Raw genomic sequence first — 20,928 nt, forward strand, 5'->3', positions numbered from 1 at the left:
CCCAGACACACTGGGTTCAAACTTCCAGTCTTACAGAGGCGTACACACACACACACACACACACACACACACACACACACACACATTTAACCATTCAAACAATATTCCCACGATTACTACATATGAAACAACACTGTATCAACAGTGATAGAGATGCTACAGACACACAAAGTCATTGTGAAAGAAGCGACTAGATGAGTGGTCTTTCACAACGTGAAGTCCATGAATATATCAGAGACACATCCTGAAGGCATGCATACACCATGATAGCCTAGTATAGCCACAGGCCAAACGTAGCAATTAATGTGTCATGCGTTCCTTACCAATGTCATTCATCCTCCAAGCCCCTATACTACCACTGCAATACACACATAAACAGGTCTATACTATCGGCCTCTGCCTACTCTATTGTGGTATTAGAGTCTAATATTAGTGGAATGAATGTTCTGATAGCTTCAAAGGTTATTATTAGGGCTACTGCATGCGGAGCACCCTCTAGCTTTGATCATTATGCAAAGCTGTTGTGCTCGCTGCTGAATACATTAGCGACCGGATAACCAGCGACTGTGCGCGTGTTTGTGTGTACGTTATATTACACTACATGGGCAAAAGTGCTTATCGAACATCCCATTTCAAAATCATGGGCATTAATATGGAGTTGCTGCTATAACAGCCTCTGCTCTTCTGGGAAGGCTTTCCACTAGATGTTGGAACATTGCTGTGGGCTCTGATGTTGGGCGATTATGCCTGGCTCGCAGTCGGCGTTGCATTTCATCCCAAAAGTGCTCGATGGGTTTGAAGTCAGGCCTCTGTGCAGGCTAGTCAAGTTCTTCCACACCGATCTCGACAAACCATTTCGGTATGGACCTCGCTTTGTGCACGTGGGCATTGTCATGCTGAAACAGGAAAGGGCCTTCCCCAAACTGTTGCCACAAAGTTGGAAGCACAGAATCGTCTAGAATATCATTGTATGCTGTAGCGTTAAGTTTCCCTTTACTGGAACTAAGGGGCCCGAACCATGAAAAACAGCACCAGACCATTACTCCTCCTCCACCAAACTTTATAGTTTGCACTATGAATTTGGGCAGGTTTCTCCTGGAATCCAACAAACCAAGATTTGTCCAACGGACTGCAAGATGGTGAAGTAGGATTCATCACTCCAGAGAACATGTTTCCACTGCTCCAGAGTTTAATAACACTCCAGCCGACGCTTGGCATTGCGCGTGGTGATCTTAGGCTTGTGTGCGGCTGCTCGGCCATGGAAACCCATTTCATGAAGCTTCCGGCGGACAGTTCTTGTACTGACGTTGCTTCCAGAGGCCCTTTGGAACTCGATAGTGAGAGTTGCAACCAAAGAAGGACCATTTTTAGGCGTTATGCACTTCAGCAGTCGACGGTCCTGTTCTGTGAGCTTATGTGGCCTACCACTTCGCGGCTGAGCCGTTGTTGCTCCTAGACATTTCCACTTCACAATCACAGCACTTACTGTTGACCGGGTCAGCTCTAGCAGGGCAGAAAAGGGATGAACTGACTTGTTGGAAAGGTGGCATCCTATGATGGTGGCACGTTGAAAGTCACTGAGCTCTTCAGTAAGGCAATTATTTTATTTATTTATTTTTGTGTTTTACCCCCGCTTGTCTCATCGCTGCAGCTCCCCAACGGGCTCGGGAGAGGCGAAGGTCGAGTCATGCTTTCTCCGAAACATGACCCGCCAAACCACGCTTCTTAACCCGTAAGCCAGCTGCACCAATGTGTCGGAGGAAACACAGTTCAACTGATGACCGAAGTCAGCCTGCAAGCACCCGGCCCACCACAAGGAGTCGCTTCAGCGCCCTCCCCTTCCCTAACCCGGACGACGCAGGGCCAACTTTGCGCCGCCCTATGGGACTCCCCGTCATGGCCGGTTGTGACACAGCCTGGGATCGAACCCAGGTCTGTAGCGATGCAGTGCCTTAGACCGCTGCGCCACTCGGGAGACCCTCAGTAAGGCCATTCTACTGCCGATGTTTGTCTATGGAGATTGCATGGCTGTGTGCTCGATTTTACACCTGTCAGCAACGGGTGTGGCAGAAATAGCCGAATCCACTAACTTGAAGGGTTGTCAACATATTTTTGTATATATAGTGTATTACCGCGAGGCGCGAGTGGCCTAGCCTGGGGTCTCTGCTCCAGCTAATCTGAAGGCGAAAGAAACGCACACCTGTTCAGGCGAGGTGCTGGCTAGCGGAGTAGAACACTTGAAAAATAAAGGAGAGCTGCACACTCTAGGAGCTCAGATGCTTCTGCCACCGGCTTGCCATAGGGATCCTTGTCTGAGTGTTGGGGACAGTTGGACAGGGACAGGGATGGGTACAGAGAGAGAGAATGGTGCCACTGTGGTAGTAGTGTTATTGAATCAAGGCCTTCTCCTGAAGATGAGGCACATGACATCCGTTTAAAACAGTCACACCAAAATAGCTGCATGAACACATAAATATCTACACACGAAACCTCAAGAGGTAAAATATATAAAAAGGACTATTACAATGTCATTATATTATTATTATTATTATTATTTAGACCTACCTGTCATTGATTTACAACATTACTATGTGCCAATGACACTCAAGAGGAATAGGCTACATTCTGTTCCTATGTAAATTGGCCTTCTATCCAGTTCTTTATAGCAGGATTAGGCTAAGAGCTAGACCCCAGCAGCATACCACTTTTAATTCCCCTCTATTCACCTTCTAATCCTGGAGAAACATTGAACTCACCATCTGTTCAATCAAACCGCCTACTGTAGCCTACTGTACTAACTCTCATCTCCATCACCACAATCATCATACATAGCCTACACGGTCCGTCTGGTGAAATAACATCCTTAATGGCACCAAGGATAATGTCGAACGCTGCTTATGAATATGACCCCCTGACAACAAACAAACATCCGTGTTCTTAAGACTCCATTGGTTGAATGCTTCACCACAAATGCAGCCACTGACTATCGTCTATTTAGGCTACAAAATGCAGACAGCATTTCGCAGCGAGGTACGCACCCCGTTTCAACACCAAGGACAGCGGTTGTAGCACGTATTCAACCCCACAGACTGTAGCCATGATACAGTAACATACGCTCGCTCCCAACGACATACGTAGACTATTCCCGACTGGCTTGTAGAGAAGAACAAACGGCTATCAGTGCCCGTGGTGTTTAACTGTAGAACTATCAGCCTAGGTTACTAAATGGGAGGGACGGAGCTAACCCATATTTCGCTATTACAGAGAGCGGTTTTCTGCATACCATATTTCACAAAATGGCACACCGCAGAGCGTTTATCGAATACCAGAACTGCACCTACCTGCTGTCTTGAGGTTGACCCGCTCACATGTCCCGCCGCTGTATTTGGTCTGGTTATTATGATTATTATGGTGGGTACCGTTATGTGGCTGTCAGCGCCATGTTAATGTCTCTCGGTTGTGCTACTGAGCTGCGCCGTACAATACTGTATGGAGCAACCGCTGTGTGCAAGCTTACATCCGGGGTGTTGTGGAGAGGAGAGGAGTGGGGCTTGGAGCGATCGTCAGAAATTAGAGCACCTGTGTTTCTAGAGTGGCCCGCGGTTGAACGTTGGAAGAGGATTCGGCCGGGAAGTATTATGGGAGTGGTACAAATTGAATTGAAAATAAATAATGTCGCCTAGGTAATTATTTCGTTTTCAGTGTAACAGTAAGACGTGGTCGCAATATAGTCAATGCAACGCCCTCTTTAAGATTTGGGATGATTGAATGACAGTGAAGGGCTGTAGGTGAAACGTGCAGCAACAGTGACACAGATTATTATAGGCCTCTAGGCTAACGTAGCCGACGTATGTTTATTTATTGAGAGCTATAATCGGTAATATGATTATGCAACGTTGCAGCTGTGCATGGCATTCACGTGCAATTCCAAAAGACTTCTATGATAAATAGGCTCAAATGGGAATAAGCGACAGCCAGTGAGAGGGATAATCAAAATGTGCAACATCACCGGAAATAAAATAGAAAAAAGGGGGAAAAGTCAAAAGTGGTCCATCGATGACGTATGTGGGTTTGAGCGTGAACAGTGACGACACTAATGGGGTTTGGCTTTGATGTGGCGCGGCTGGCAACGTGCACGCTCGCGCATCACTGGGGCAACGCCAGCGATGTTCATGGAGTTGGCTTTACATGGAGATGTTATAAATCTGAGGATGGGCACGAAACAATGCTGCATATTGATCTGATATAACCCTTGCTTAATAACAGGACTGGATGAAATAATTATTATGTCAAGATAGTGTGAGAATAGGGACTTTGGAAGTCGTCAACAGTGGTTAAATTATAATATGTTTATAACTCAACTTGTTATCATAATATCAGTGAGGTAGAGGGATTTTAGGACTCAATTTTAGCCAGTTGTCTGACATTGGAGGTCTGTTTGAGTGATTGATTATTTGTCCAGATAGGCACTGCTTAACCGGACTGATAATTGGGCTATATATAATATATATTGATCATATTCTAACTGTGGGACTCAGGAAGCTGAACAATTCCTCCTACGTTCACTCCGCTACTGTAAAGTGTGACATCCCTGCTAGTTGACAGTGTCAGGCCCCACATTGATCTCAGCCTGTGTTGGCATGCAGTTAGGGGCTGTCCCAGTGTCTGAGGGGACAAGTGTAGGCCACCCACTTTGGAGGCACCTCAGGCCTTTGACTGGGGGGGGGGGGGGGGGGGGGGTGTTTGTGCATGCAGGTGTGTGTGTGTGAGACAGCATCATCCTCCCACTTTCCTCCCTTTCCTACGCTCCCTCCTTTCGCTCTTCTCCTCCCCATCCCTCCTCTTCCTCTCCACAGCTCTCTCTCTCAGGGAATGTGAGCCCCTGTCAGTGTACAGTGTCCACCCCTCCACCACTCATCCTTCCTGTCTCTAGCTCAGGCCTATTTCAGGCAGTGGCTAGCACACTTGTTATGGCTTTTCAGCATCACCATCAAATGGCTGCAGAGGGAACCATTTCTATTGGCTGGGAGAGGAGAGGGAATCCCCACAACAGAGGACATGGCAAGTAAAACAGCGCTAGTAAAATAACCTCAAATACACTGGCAGGGGAGGACTGGGACCAGAAATCGTCTCTGGCATTTCGGTCAACCTGGACCATTTTTTCCCTTGAGGCCCTCACACCGGTCTGTTTTTTCCCCTCGAGGCCCCGATTATTAGCCAGATAAATATAATTTTGCAAGTTAGACAGGCCCACAACCAGTGTGCTGGAGTTTATTTTTCTAATATTGAGGGGTTGTCCCACCATGCACCTGGGACTTCATATGGTGTGCGAACTGCAAAGAACCCTCTTTTCAATCTAATTAAGTAATGCCAAGATCTGAGCCTTTCCGTAACGTCTACCAGGAATCACGTAGGCCTATACCACATGACTGGTGGTTGTTGACATTCAGGTTGAACACATGAGAATGCACAGGTGAATGACTACATCAACTGCCAGATTGTGATTGCAACATGCCTGAGGCCATTATGCTCTCTCAACATACAGTACCAGTCAAAAGTTTGGACACACCTACTCATTCAAAGGTTTTTCTTCATTTGAACTATTTTCTACATTGCAGAATAATAGTGAAGACATCAAAACTATGAAATAACACATATGGAATCATGTAGTAGCCAAATTGATTCTTCAAAGTAGCCACCCTTTGCCTTGATGACAGCTTTGCACACTCTTGGCATTCTCTCAACCAGCTCCATGAGGTAGTCACCTGGAATGCATTTCAATTAACAGGTGTGCCTTGTTAAAAGTCAATTTGTGGAATTTCTTTCCTTAATGCGTTTGTGCCAATCAGTTGTGTTGTGACAAGGTAGGGGTGTTATACAGAAGATAGCCCTATTTGGTAAAAGACCAAGTCCATATTATGGCAAGAGCAGCTCAAATAAGCAAAGAGAAACGACAGTCCATCATTACTTTAAGACATGTAGGTCAGTCAATCTGGAAAATGTCAAGAACTTTGAAAGTTTCTTCAAGTGCAGTCACAAAAACCGTCAAGCTCTATAATGAAACTGACTCTCATGAGGACCTCCACAGGAAAGGAAGACACAGAGTTACCTCAGTTGCAGAGGATAAGATCATTAGAGTTACCAGCCTCAGAAATTGCAGTACAAATAAATGCTTCACAGAGTTCAAGTAACTGACACATCTCAACATCAACTGTTCAGAGGAGACTGTTTGAATCAGGCATTCATGGTCAAATTGCTGCAAAGAAACCACTAGTAAAGGACACCAATAAGAAGAAGAGACTTGCTTGGGCCAAGAAACACAAGCAATGGACATTAGACCAGTGTAAATTTGTCCTTTGGTCTGAGATTTTTGGTACCAACCACCGTGCCTTTGTGAGACGCAGAGTAGGTGAACAGATGATCTGTGCATGTGTGGTTCCCACCGTGAAGCATGGAGGAGGAGGTGTGATGGTGTGGGGGTGTTTTGCTGGTGACACTGTCTGTGGTTTATTTACAATTCAAGGCACACTTAACCAGTATGGCTACCACAGCATTCTGCAGCGATACCTCATCCCATCTGGTTTGCGCTTAGTGGGACTATCATTTGTTTTTCAGCAGGACAATGACCCAACCCACCTCCAGGCTGTGCAAGGGCTGTTTGACCAAGAAGGAGAGTGATGGAGTACTGCATCAGATGACCTGGCATCCACAATCACCCAACCTCAACCCAATTGAGATGGTTTGGGATTAGTTGAACCACAGAGTGAAGGAAAAGCAGCCAACAAAGTGCTCAGCATATGTGGGAACTCCTTCAAGACTGGGAGGCTACTTTGAAGAATCTCAAATATAAAATACACTTTGTTGGTTACTACATGATTCCATATGTGTTATTTCATAGTTTTGATGTCTTCATTATTATTCTACAATGTAGAAAATAGTAAAAATAAAGAAAAACCCATGAATGTGTAGGTGTGTCCAAACCTTTGACTGGTACTAAATATACTGTATCCCTGGAAGGCCAATACAGGTTCTTTCAACAATAGAAGTTCGTTTCAAAGTTGTCCTTTCATTCAAAGGAACATATGTAAATAAAGAGCCTTAAGAGAGAAAGAACAGTACATTTCATGGCCACCAGGGGGCCAGCCACACATATGAAATAGAGACTACATATTGCATATCGAAACTGGACAGGTGAATCCAACATTACTTCTTGTAATAAAGTTTGGATTAATATATTTCATTTAGTCATGAATTGGCAAATTGGAATTATATACAGTCTCATTTGCATCTCTTTATGTAGGAAAAGTATGCTTTGTCGAAAAAAGACGAGAAATGTCATCAAATCCTCTGATTGAGCTCTTGATCATTTCTATGTAAGTAATGAGTCAGTAAGTGGATCAGAGGCTAATGCACATCAACTAAATCCAACATAAACTTATCAAGCATGCTTCAAATAACTCTTTCCATGTCAGTAAAAAAAACAGAGTCCATCAAAGGGGTCTTAAAATCCCCAGGTCAGTGTGCCTGGCTTGCTTCCTGTCCCTATGGCAACCACAGACAGTCCTTCTATCCCCTCTCTCTCCAAGTTAAACCATCTCTCTCTGGGAGAGCTCTGGGCAGAAGCTGCCTGGGTTGTAGGCACAGATTTAGGATCAATTTACCCACCCCTAATCCTAACCCTAATCATTAGGAGTAAAAAAGCAAAACAGTAACAGTACATGCAGCTACAATTTGATTGATTTATTGATTGACTGATTGATTTAGGTTTTCAGATTAGCTTTCCCTGCAATGATTTTCTTTCACTAATCTAGTCATGTCTGACGAGGGTCGAGGGATTACGTCTAGGGAGGATGAAGGCAGAATGAAATTGAGGAGGGCGTATGCAGTTTAAGAGTATTAGAACAAGGCCCAGGGCTTATCGGGGCGTAATGCCACCGCAGCCGCTTTGGAGTTGACACACACAATATAGACACACACATACACAAACATACAACCCTTTGGAGCTGGCAGACCCCGGATGCTCTCTTCTGCCTAACAGCCTCACGCTACCTTTTTTTTAGCCCTGTCATGGGCTGACATCACAGATCACAGGATCCCTCTTTAATAGCCATTTAGGTACACTAAACACTTGCACGCACGCACGCGCGCGCACGCACACACACACACACACCCATACAGACCATACAGTGGCAAGATGGACCAAGGACATTGTTCTGAGCCTTGATATTTGGGGAGGCTGTTTTATTCTGACCTGCTAAACAATATCCCATGATCACGCAGGGCCGTGGCTCTCCGTCCTCTGGCTGGCCATAACAAGGTCACCACCATCGAGAACACAACACAACAACGTCTCTACACCACAAACGTGTAACCCTCACACTATGGGATAGGATAGGAAAGAATAGGATTGGGATATGATAAGATAGAGCATCAGACATCGGGAGATGCCTTCAATACCGTCCATTAGGGGCAACGTGAGCACATATTACGCTCAATTAGGCTCAATGCTTGCTAGGACATTGTGGATGGGGATAGACAAAGTGCTTAAACCATGTGCTTCAGATCCAAGGATTGCAAGTTTGAACCCAGTGCTAGGCACTTGTTTAATTTTTCTCCTTATCCCAAACCTTAACCCTTTACCTTAACAAGTCATAATCAATGCCTAAACTTAACAGTCAAGTTTTTTGTGCTTAACCGTCAAGTCTTTTCTATCTTAACCCTTGCCTACACTGTCAAGGAGTTGATGTGAATTTGACATTAGCTTAAATGCAGTTCATGGCAAGTACATTTCTCTATTTCATATAGTAGTACAACTACTGTAATATACATACAGTATCAAAGCAAAGTACTGTGTAATGAAGCACAGTACAATACCGTAAAAAGTGATTCTATTATGCTGTAAAAGGTTAATGCTACCGTAATCGTGATGAATAAATGAATGAATGAATGAATGGATGGAAGAATCAAAATCATTGAGGGGTGATGTATTTTACAGTATTCACAAGGGATTGGTGCAAGCAGGTTGGCTGTTAGGTCATGTGTTTACACATTACAGCATATGAATAAATATTTGGTGTTTTAAATCACTTACAAAGGCTTCCAAACTAGCAGCGACTACTGGGCAAAACAGACAGGCAAATACTCAACCATTTAAGGTTCAAGACTTGCTGCCACTCAAATGTATCCCCAATATGTTTTAAATTGATGGAGCACTACTACTACATAGGAGATAAATAGGTACAGCATTCTCACTCACGGGTGCAACAAATATAGCCTCTTTACAAGGCATGCCTCAAAATATGTTAATGAGCCTCTACCAAAAATACCATCCACCCTCTAGTGGTCAAAAGGTTTTTGGTACTCTAAAAATACAATACGGATACTGTATTCTGCGGGGTGGAATTATAGTGCCATTCAAAATACCACAATTCTTTCCACGCCCACAAACTTTTGCCACAATGCACCATACTTTACAGTATGCTGCAGTAAAATGTTTCACAGTATTTTACTGTTGACAATACCCAAAATAACCATATAAATTAGTTTTTTGTTACAGTGTACTTTCACGCCATCCATAGACGTTTATCCTACCCTGGACAAACGTTGAATACTGAAGTGAGACCGTGAGATCTTGTTGTGTCTTCTTACCTCCAGGTACACCCAGCAGGGTGGCCGGCGGCTTGAGGAGGGTGAGAAGGATAGAGAGCTGGGGGGAAATAGGGGGTGAGATAGGGAGCGATGGTGGCTTGAGAGGCTTTGAGGGGTTGGGGCTGATGAGGTTGGTGATGTGTGCTGAGGCAGAGAAGGACAGGAATAGAGCCTCTCCTCTTTCAGCTGCTTGAGCTCAATATCACTCAGTCACAGCTTACGACCATCTATGGGTCATCATGCCTGGCTTTGTGTCATCATTCTCATTGTGACATCAGAACTGTTCTGATAATGACACTATTCTCATTGACATGAGATCCCTTATCATTATGACATGGGAACCCTTCTCATTATGACATCAGAAGCTTTATCATTATGATATCAGAAACCTTATCATTGTGACATCAGAAACCTTTTCATTTTGTTATCAGAACAACTGATAGTAATAGAATCCATACTCCGAGTCCATATTCACGTCATAAGAAATAATTCCCCTCGACCACGCCCACAAATTGGGGAGAGCAAACATTCTTTCCCATTGACCCCCACGGGGCTAACTTCTTGGTTGATTTTAAGAAATAACTAAATACGCTGAAAAGCTGCTTTGTTGTTCAATTAATGTATACTGTATGTACCCAGGTCAAAAATCCCAGCCTAAAGTTCGTAATGCTCCCACGTAGGGAAATAGAGCCTGCAAGGAGAGCCCTGTGGCTTCAGGCTATTCGCCATGGGAGAGTGGGAAATGTGGGGACCCAATGTCCAAGTAATTCAGGAAAGTCTTATTTCTGGTCTAAATGCTGGTGAGTTACCGTCACTCTAATATCCAAAAGTTATTTCCGGCTGTATGTAATAATGCCAAAGATGTTCTGAGCTAATAATGTCAGAAATATCACAAAAATATACACTGCTCAAAAAAATAAAGGGAACACTTAAACAACACAATGTAACTCCAAGTCAATCACACTTCTGTGAAATCAAACTGTCCACTTAGGAAGCAACACTGATTGACATGCAAATTTCACATGCTGTTGTGCAAATAGAATAGACAAAAGGTGGAAATTATAGGCAATTAGCAAGACACCCCCAATAAAGGAGTGATTCTGCAGGTGGTGACCACAGACCACTTCTCAGTTCCTATGCTTCCTGGCTGATGTTTTGTTCACTTTTGAATGCTGACGGTGCTTTCACTCTAGTGGTAGCATGAGACGGAGTCTACAACCCACACAAGTGGCTCAGGTAGTGCAGCTCATCCAGGATGGCACATCAATGCGAGCTGTGGCAAGAAGGTTTGCTGTGTCTGTCAGCGTAGTGTCCAGAGCATGGAGGCGCTACCAGGAGACAGGCCAGTACATCAGGAGACGTGGAGGAGTCCGTAGGAGGGCAACAACCCAGCAGCAGGACCGCTACCTCCGCCTTTGTGCAAGGAGGAGCACTGCCAGAGCCCTGCAAAATGACCTCCAGCAGGCCACAAATGTGCACAAATGTAACTTGTTTAGTATAGTCAGTTTGTAACTAGTTGTAGCTGTATAGTCCGTTTGTTTGTTTTTGGTCTTGGCTTCATGTTCTGGTTGGTAGCTAGCTAGCACTCACTCATGTGGTTGCTAGCACCGTCATGAAAAAGGGCATGAGGTAATACAATATGACATTTTTCTAAGTAGTGAGGAACGCTAGCGAGCAGGCAATGTTGAAAAGTATTTTTCTTAAATGTAGTTTTGTAATTAATTAAAACAAGCAGACAACAAGAAAATTGTGTTTGAAAAAGATGATGTTTTTGTTGTGAGCCAAGGGGATAAACTAGGTAACCACAGGTTGTTTTCCCCACAGGTGGGTGGGGCTGCGACGTTCTATCTAATACCAACTGAGACTATAGAACGGGCCTCCCCATTCGGGTGGCATAATGGATGGACTGGCAGTCATTTTGAGTGTACCCATAGGAAGTACAAGCAGGGAGTAAAAGCAGGACGTGTACCATTCAATCTGTTCTGTGATTTGGTAAGTCAAAGCACCTTTGGCAGCGATTACAGCCTTGAGTCTTCTTGGGTGTGATGCTACAAGCTTGGCACATCTGTATTTGGGGAGATTCTCCCATTTTTCTCTGTAGATCCTCTCAAGCTCTGTCAGGTTGGATGGGGAGCGTCGCTGCACAGCTATTTTCAGGTCTCTCTAGAGATGTTCGATCGGGTTCAAGTCCGGTCTCTGGCTGGGCCACTCAGAGACTTGTCCCAAAGCCACTCCTGCGTTGTCTTGGCTGTGTGCTTAGGGTTGTTGTAAACCTTCGTCCCAGTCTGAGGTCCTGAGCTCTCTGAAGCAGGTTTTCATCAAGGATCTCTCTGTACTTTGTTCTGTTAATTTTTCCCTCGATCCTGACAAGTCTCCCAGTCCATGCCACTGAAAAACATCCCCACAGCATGAAGCTGTGACCACCATGCTTCACCTACGGGATGATGCCAGGTTTCCTCCAGATGTGACACTTGGCATTCAGGCCAAATATTTCAATATTGGTTTCATCAGACAAGATAATCTTGTTTCTCATGGTCTGAGAGTCCTTTAGTTGCCTTTTACTAAGGAGTGGCTTCCGTCTGGCCACTCTACCATAAAGGCCTGGTTGGTGGAATGCTGCAGAGATGGTTGTCTTTCTGGAAGGTTCTCCCATCTCCACAGAGGAACTATGGAGCTCTGTCAGAGTGGCCATCGGGTTCTTGGTCACCTCCCTGAACAAGGTACTTCCCCACCGATTGCTCAGTTTGGCCTGGAGGCCAGTGCTAGGATGCGTTGATGGTTCCAAACTTCTTCAATTTAAAAAATGATGGAGGCCACTGTGTTCTTGGGGACCTTCAACGCTGCAGAAATGTTTTCTGTTTTTAATAAATTAGCAAACATTTCTAAATACCCTTGTCATTATGGGGTATTTTGTGAAGATTGATGAAGATATTATTTTAATTAAACCATTTGTAACGATGTACGCTGAGAGTCGGGAAGCAAGTTCAGGGAGTGAAAACATTTAATTAATAAATGAAACCAACACGTAACACAAACAGCGCACTGACATGAAACAGAAACAGAAACAATGACGACTGGGGAAGGAACCAAAGGGAGTGACATATATAGGGCAGGTAAACAAGGAGGTGATGGAGTCCAGGTGAATGTCATTATGCGCCTAATGCTGGTGACAGGTGCGCCCTAACGAGCAGCCTGGTGACCTAGAGGCCGAAGAGGGAGCACACGTGACACCATTGTAGAATAAGGCTGTATCATATCAAAATGTTTAAAAAGGGAAGGGGTCTGAATACTTTTTGAATGCACTGTAACCCTTCTTATCGTGACATCACAACTCTCCTCGTTATGATATCGCAACCCTTCTCATCATAACATCACAACCCTTCCCGTTATGATATCATGACCTCACATCCCTTCTCATTATGACATCACAACCCTTCTGTTTATGGCATCAGAAGCTTTCTCTGACTCCAGAATGTAACTGTGATGAACCAGATGGTTCTGTATTGTACAAAGTCTTACTTCAAGTTTCACTGCTCACAGTTTGAGTCCCAGTCCAGGGGCTCATGGGAAAGTGAGTCATCATGGCAACATCAGATGCTACACTTAGCACACACACACAATGCCTGTGGCCCTCAAATGCCCTGCAACCCTCAGCCACCCAATGCACGGCATTGTGGGTCACAGCTGGCGAGTTGAGGTCCTCCTGCGGGGTGTTCTCTTGCGTTCACGCAGCCATACTGGATGTGTGTGTCGTGTGTGTGTGTGTCTATATGTTATCATGTTGAGCCTTGACGGCCGATGATTACACTTGAGAGGATGGAACATAGCCTGCCAGACGCAGGTTGACATGAAGTGTATTCAACTTTGTTCTACTGTATTATCCAACCATTGAAAGGCAAGCTGTGTAATGGTTGTCCACGTGTTCCAATGATATCCTGACTCTGAGTCGTGAGTCATATCAGTCCAATGTACATGGACATGGAAATAGACAGTAATGTGGGCAACGTAACACCAAGGAGTGAGCTGGGTAAGCTGATCCTAGATCTGTGCCTAAGGGCAACTTAAACCCAAAACGCAACTACAGTATATGCTGTGAATGTGCCAGTGTCATCAAGTGGTTTAGTGGATGTACTACAAGCTCTTTTCCATGCAGAAACGTTGCTATTGCTTAATTCATGAAGATCGCCTAAGCGGATGTGAGTTATCCATTCCATGCTTGAATGTATTGACCCAGTTTGCCACAGGCTCACTATGCAGTCAGCCAGGATTCCAGGGGCTAGCAGAACCGTGTCAATATAAGTGACTATAACAGAATGACTTCTGTCTACTGATCAAAGCACAGGTAAAACAGCATACATAGGAGTTGAGGTAGCCATAGAAATAAAAACAATACAGCTAGAAAGACCAAGTCCATGGCTCTTCCAATTCCCAGTCTGTCTACTCATACCTCATTTAAATGTCCTACATTTCTCAACTCAAATCACAGCTAGTCTAATCAAAGAGAACTGACACAGTGAGTGTGCCATGTTGGGAATGTTTGTTTGTTGTGTTGTTGTTACCGTGGACACCATTGATCTGTTTATCACAGAGTTCGTTTGACCATGACTCTCCACCTCAGCGCCATACTACCTACAGGAATTAGGAATGTAATTAGAAAGGGACATTTTAGTTGCCAGAGGTTAGGTGCAGGGGATTTCCATTAGCCTGATTCCAGATCTGTTTGTGATGTCTTGACAAGGCCTATGGTCATTGTTGGGTGTGACTACATACGAGTGGCAAGACAGCATGACCAGTTCTAATACTGGCTGAATTTATACATACCTACAGACCGATTACAGGGATCATAATCTGATCATGGATGGAGAGAGGGATTAGGGTTGACAATCTGGGAGATTATAAAATTCCTTTGACATTGTTTATGCTTCAGTTATCAATTTCCTCCAGCTTTTACTGCTCTCTGGGAGGGTTAGGCTACACTTTACTCTAACAATATGTCATACGGGCTTCATAACACTGTCATAACACTGTCATAACGACGACATAGCTTTTCCTTTGAGAGCTACATCAACAGAGTTGATTATGTTCATCACCGTTACCAGCTGTTAGACTGGCCCCTCTTCTGTTGAGATACAGGGCGTGTCCCAAATGGCACCCTATTCCCTATGGGCCCTGGTCAAAAGTAGTGGACTATAAAGGGAATTTGGATGCAGCCACAGACTCAATGCAGTGAGACATACTTTCCACCAGCACAGGGAACCAACCAGAGGCCTGACTTCACTCTAAAGCTCCTCTCAGGTTTGCAACACAGTGGAGGTATCTGTCTGTTGTAATGCTATTACTGTCCCTGGCACAGAGACCATGTAAGGGAGTTGGTTAGTGTCTGTGAGACATAGTCTCATGACTGGCTGCTGAGCAATGAAGTCAACCATGTTACCCACAGCAGACTCAGAGCCCATCAGTGTGTTTGTGAGATTCCTTTCCTGTGGCAGTCCTCATGAGAGCCACTTTCATCATAGCGCTTGATGTTTTTTGCGACTGCACTTGAAGAGACATGACTGACCTTCATGTCTTAAAGTAATGATGGACTGTCATTTCTCTTCGCTTATTTGAGCTGTTCTTGCCATAATATGGACTTGGTCTTTTACCAAATAGGGCTATCTTCTTTATACTACCACTACCTTGTCACAACACAACTGGCTGGCTCAAACACATTAAGAGGAAATTCCAAAAAACCTTGTGTCATGTGTTGTTTGCACTCTCCCCCTCTCTCTCTAAATGTGTTCTGGTGTCTCTGTTGATTGTTTCATTCCAGCCACCCCATCATTAGTTAAATTATGTCAATTTAAATGCATTAATAAACCAACAGTTCGACAAAAGTGCGTCAGTCCACTGCACTACCACATTATTTAGCGAAAGCACATTTCCAAAACTAGTCACCAGTCATGCCTTATATCCTACCTCCGATTGATGGATTTTCACGAGACCCAAGCATTTTTTGCTAATCTGTTTTTGCAGCACTTTACAAAAGTACATCTTCCTCTGGAATGTTTGTTTGTCAAGAGAAAAATGTATACATAATCACCACGTCTTAGAGAAGACAGGACACACAACAAATGCTACTGAAATATACATCTTAGTCTATGGACATTTACTACGTGGTGTTTGACATGAGTTTAGGACCTGTTGCATTTTTACAACCCGGGGGTTTCACAGGGCTAAGACAGCCTACTTCATCATAAAGAAATGCATAGATCTACTCTTGATATTGTGCACCGTATTTTGATAAGGTGAAAGTTGTGACTGGGAATCTTTCCCCCTGGGTGTGTTTCTCCCAGAAAAGTTGGGAATGAAGGAGTGACCCAATGAAAAAGGGGAGGTATAAAGGAGGTCATAAATATGTGTGGATTCCTGCTATAGCTGTCTAGCTGTCACCTCAACAACACAGCAACAACCTGGTTCTACAGTGTTACACCTGAGGAGCGCAGTGAATAACAGGTAACTAAGATTTGACTGACTATCCAGGTTAGTCACCTTTGAGACTGAGATCCAGAAAAGCTGTATTGTCCCATTGGTGACATCTGACCAGGGAGCTCTTACCTTATTTCATCGATTTAGTATGAAGTGTGATGCAATTTTAAATGAACATTTATTTGATTTGATTTACTTATTCAAGCTCAAGCTGTGTGAAATCCTATTTGATGAGACATACAGTAGAGGTGATGGCTGACCTCTGTGATGGGCTTGTCCCCCCAAAACGTTGGCGCTAACGTTTACATTTAAACTTGACGAAGAAATATACAGAGCCAAAGACTGATTTGTTGCTTCTTATAGTAGCTGCTGAGAAAAGGTAATCAACTTATTTGGGCATGACTGCAGTTACGGTTTGGAGGCCTATTATGGGATGGGAGCCTATCTTATACTACGCATCCATATCATAATTGCGGTCATGTTATAGTCTATAAGACAGAGACAATGCACAGCAAATACAAGACTAGTCTGAGGGCAGGTAATCAGGTTATGATGTAATTGGTGAGTAGCTATCTGTGGAATCTGCTGTGCTAAGAGGGTGGGATAACAGCAGGCTTGTGAGACTGGTGCAGAATGATTACAGTCTAAGACACTGCATCTCAGTGCAAGAGGCGTCACTGCAGTGCCTGGTTCGAATCCAGGCTGCATCACATCCGGCCGTGATTGGGAGTCCCATAGGGCGGCGCACAATTGGCCCAGCGTCGTCCGGGTTTGGCCGGGGTAGGCCGTCATTGTAAATAAGAATTTGTTCTTAACTTTCCTGGTAAAATAAAGGTTAGATTAAAATATTGAAAATTGAAAATTACAGACAACATTTCCACTGTTTCATATACATTCTTCACTGAGGACTTTATGGTGCATCATGTGCCAAATGAGGATTTGCTCCAAGTGTTACAATTGACTTCATACTTCATGAAGACTTGGTCTTCAATATACCCGAGGCAATGAGTTTATGCGCCCATTTGAATTTACTAAGGAGTGTTTCCAAAACGCCTGCACATTTTTGTTGTCAGTTGGTACTTCAGGGACTGGTGACTGGGGCCATCTAGTGGTCATATATATATAGAATAGCTGTCCCTCTAATGTCAATTATTGATCAGGTTTGAAAATGTGGGAAATGTGTAAGATCTCAAGTGGGAGTTTTGTCATATCAATACTTTATTGGAACTTAATGACTGGTTATCCGACAGTGGTGAGTTCCTAGTGATTATGTTCAATTATAGCCTTACCTACACGTACATACTACCTCAATCAGCCCGACTAACCGGTGCCTGTATATAGCCTCGCTACCGTATATATCCTCGCTACTGTTATTTTTCACTGTCTTTTTACTGTTGTTTTTATTTCTTTACTTACCTATTGTTCACCTAATACCTTTTTTGCACTGTTGGTTAGAGCCTGTAAGTAAGCATTTCACTGTATGGTCTACACCTGTTGTATTCGGCGCAGTGACAAATAAACTTTGATTTGATTCGATTTGAATAATGCTTCCGTTTGTGATGGAGAGGAAAAGTGGTAGTGATGCTGTTCTCTCTTTACTTACAGATACTATGGAAGTAGGTACCTCACCTCCTCCAACCTCTACACTGACAACTAACGACTGAGAACACAGCTCTCACTGTCTCAGTGTTCTTGAAGTATTTAAATGTTGTTATTCAAGTATCCTGAGATAATTCTTAAATGTCATGTCTGAATAGGCCTCTCTATCTGTGCGCACTGTATGTGTGCATGAGTGTGTGTGTGTGTGTGTGTGTGTGTGTGTGTGTGTGTGTGTGTGTGTGTGTGTGTGTGTGTGTGTGTGTGTGTGTGTGTGTGTGTGTGCATGAGGGTTTTAGCGTGCATGTGTGCATGTCTGCATGTGTGTGTGTCTCTGACTGTGTATGTGTGTGTGTGTGTGTGTGTGTGTGTGTGTGTGTGTGTGTGTGTGTGTGTGTGTGTGTGTGTGTGTGTGTGTGTGTGTGTATGAGGGTTTTAGCGTGCATGTCTGCATGTGTGTGTGTCTCTGACTGTGTATGTGTGTACCCTTCTTCTTCCACCAGCTCTCTGATGCTCTGTGTGGCTGTCCGTCCTCTGGTTCTACCCCCCAGGGAAGCAACAGCATCTGGCCCAGCCAGAACCAAACAGGGGGTCCTGCCTGGCCCGGCCAACAGCCCACCCAGCCCCCATCTTGCTGGCCTGGGCAACCCAACACCCCCTGCTGGCCTGGGCCACAACCATCCCAACCAGCCCCAGCTTCAGCCCAAAACTGGCCTGGTCCCCAACCACAACCACCCCAACCAGCCCCATCCCATCCCTGCCAGCCATGCTGGCCTGGACCCCAGCCTCCCCAATTCCAGCCCCAGCCTCCCCAACCCCAGCCGCAGCCCCAACCTCAGCCTGCACCCCAGCCTTTTCAACCTACAGCTTCAGCCCCGGCTTCTTCCCAAGTCCCCAGCCAGCCTAGTGCCCCAAGGTGGCCGGTTACCCAAGGCCTTATCCCAGGCGTTAACCCAGGGTCTGGATGGCCTTTCAGCCCTGGTCAGTCTGGTTGGCCTGGTCAGAATCCAGGTGGCTTTACACCTGCTCCACAGTGGACTCCAACGCCAGCTGGACATCTGGTGAGAGACAAGAAGTAGGATCTAGAGAAGCTGTAATGTAGCTTTAGTGGAGGGAAGGAGAGAGAGGGGGATGGAGGGAGGGAGGGAATTGGCAAAGACATTGTGTTGGTGTGAAGATAGAGCCATATCCTAATTGTCAATGTGTTGTGTTGGTGTATAGAGCGTTCCCTACAACCAGAACCTACAAAGAGGCATCTACGACAAGATGATGATCACCATCATGGGCCGGGTCAAACCAAATGCTAAGCAGTGAGTTCATCAACTTCCATAGTCTACTATGGTCTTTGTTGTTTACTAGGATTAATAAGATCCCTGACTTATCCCTTAGATGTACACATTACCAGTACGTTATTTGAACACAACTGATGGAATAAGTCAATCTGTACTGTTGACTGTCCTGGAAGAGTGGGCCTATCAACCTGATGACTGTGGCTTGTTTTCACTATCTAATGTCTTGGCCCATGCTTTTATCAATCTGATCAATAAAACTGTTTTAATTTATCATATCCCCCTCTAGGTTCACAGTGAACTTCGTGCGAGGTAATGACATCGCCTTCCACCTCAACCCTCGGTTCAACGACGGGGGCAAGCAGGCAGTGGTGAGGAACACCATGGTGGGAGAGCACTGGGGGAAAGAGGAGAGGCACACACAGGGAGGCTTCCCCTTCATGGCAGGACAGTCCTTCGAGGTCAGTGGGAACTTCCACGGAGGCAGTGCTCTTGTAGTCTGTACTGTACTGACGAACAAATCAACTGAGTTCCACTTTCGATAATGTCTGCGGCTAAATGACACTATATTTAACTCCTCTCTCCCTTTCTCCACCTGTGTTTCAGATGAAGATTCTGGTTACGTTTGAGGAGTTCAAGGTGGCTGTGAACGGAGCTCAGCTTTTTGAGTTTAAACACCGCGTCAGAGAACTCAACCAGATCGATCGCATCAACATCCTCCATGATGTCACCCTCACCTACGTCACCGTAGACACAATACCATGACATCACCATACCGCATATAACACCCAGCATATGCTAAATACATACAATTAATTATTTGCACCTGTTTCATGATGATGATGACGACGACGATGATGAGCTGTGTTCATTCTGTGGTGCACACATAGTACTGCGTTAATGCCCACTAACTCTGTCCATGTGCAAATAAACTTGATCTTAGGACAAAAAAAACTTCTGCAATGTTCTTTACTGTAACACATTGCTTTCATCAAGAGAAAAGTGAACTGTTTCCAGCAATCAGCAAATATAAGCGCACAAAATTGTAAACGCCTCCATCCGTTCCAAATCATGCACAATATAAGGAAAGAGCTAAGCAATAGGGACCGTCTATTTGAAAATGCTTTTTTTAACGCATCATCTCCAACGTTGTGAGCATCCATTACAGAGCTTTGCTTTGGTGTAGTGTGAGGCCTGTCCATTCACATCAGTTGTGTTCTTCTACTGAATTCCCTTCTCCTGATGTCTGCTGGGGATTCTTTTTCCGCTTGCCAATGCAAAGTCTACAAACCTACCGTGTAAGAGCAGACCGACTACATGGAAAGATTCCTGCACAACGTGCACATTTCACATTTCATTTTTGATCATGAACAAGTATTTGATGTGTATGAAAATGATTGGTGACACATGCATAAAAGGTGAGTAATTTACCATCATTTGTCACCTTTTGATAGTTGATTTTTCAATGTTGATAGTTTAGTGGCCGCAAAGACGTTAATCAAATGATTAAGTGGGATTTCTTTCAAGGCATACCTCTAGTCAGCTTGACTCTAGAGATATCCATGTATGTTTTTTATTCTTTATGCAGGCAGTTATGTTCTTCTGATTTATTTGATGTTTTGAGAAGGCAAATACATTTTCAAAATGCATTTACTGTTTTGAAAAAGGCCACAGAGTTCTGAGTCTTGTGTACACTGAATATTTTCCCGATAAAATACAGCTGGCAATATATAGTTTTTCTCCATTTTCTGGACATTTAAAAAGGACATTTAATTGATCAGCAATTTCAGTCACTTATTTTGTACACTGTACGGTACTTCAGTGACTTTTTCACTTTGAACATCTCTTCTCTGTTTCATATTTGAAATTATTTTCAATATTACTGGATGTGTTTTTGCAGAGAGGCCCAATCATACTTTAGGAGGGC

The 20,928-nt window shown here is 44.3% G+C and overlaps 1 protein-coding gene across 1 annotated transcript; it reads left to right on the top strand.

Annotated features, from left to right (window-relative positions):
* Positions 1–4,056: 4,056 nt before the first annotated feature.
* Positions 4,057–19,766, top strand: LOC120023932 (galectin-3-like). The gene is made up of 6 exons (XM_038968035.1): positions 4,057–4,061; positions 9,655–9,723; positions 18,216–18,711; positions 18,934–19,022; positions 19,291–19,462; positions 19,608–19,766. The coding sequence occupies exons 1-6, from the start codon at positions 4,057–4,059 to the stop codon at positions 19,764–19,766; spliced, it is 990 nt and encodes a 329-aa protein (XP_038823963.1).
* Positions 19,767–20,928: the final 1,162 nt, after the last annotated feature.

The sequence above is a fragment of the Salvelinus namaycush genome, chromosome 29 (genome assembly GCF_016432855.1).
Source record: "Salvelinus namaycush isolate Seneca chromosome 29, SaNama_1.0, whole genome shotgun sequence".
NCBI classification, from domain to species: domain Eukaryota; kingdom Metazoa; phylum Chordata; class Actinopteri; order Salmoniformes; family Salmonidae; genus Salvelinus; species Salvelinus namaycush.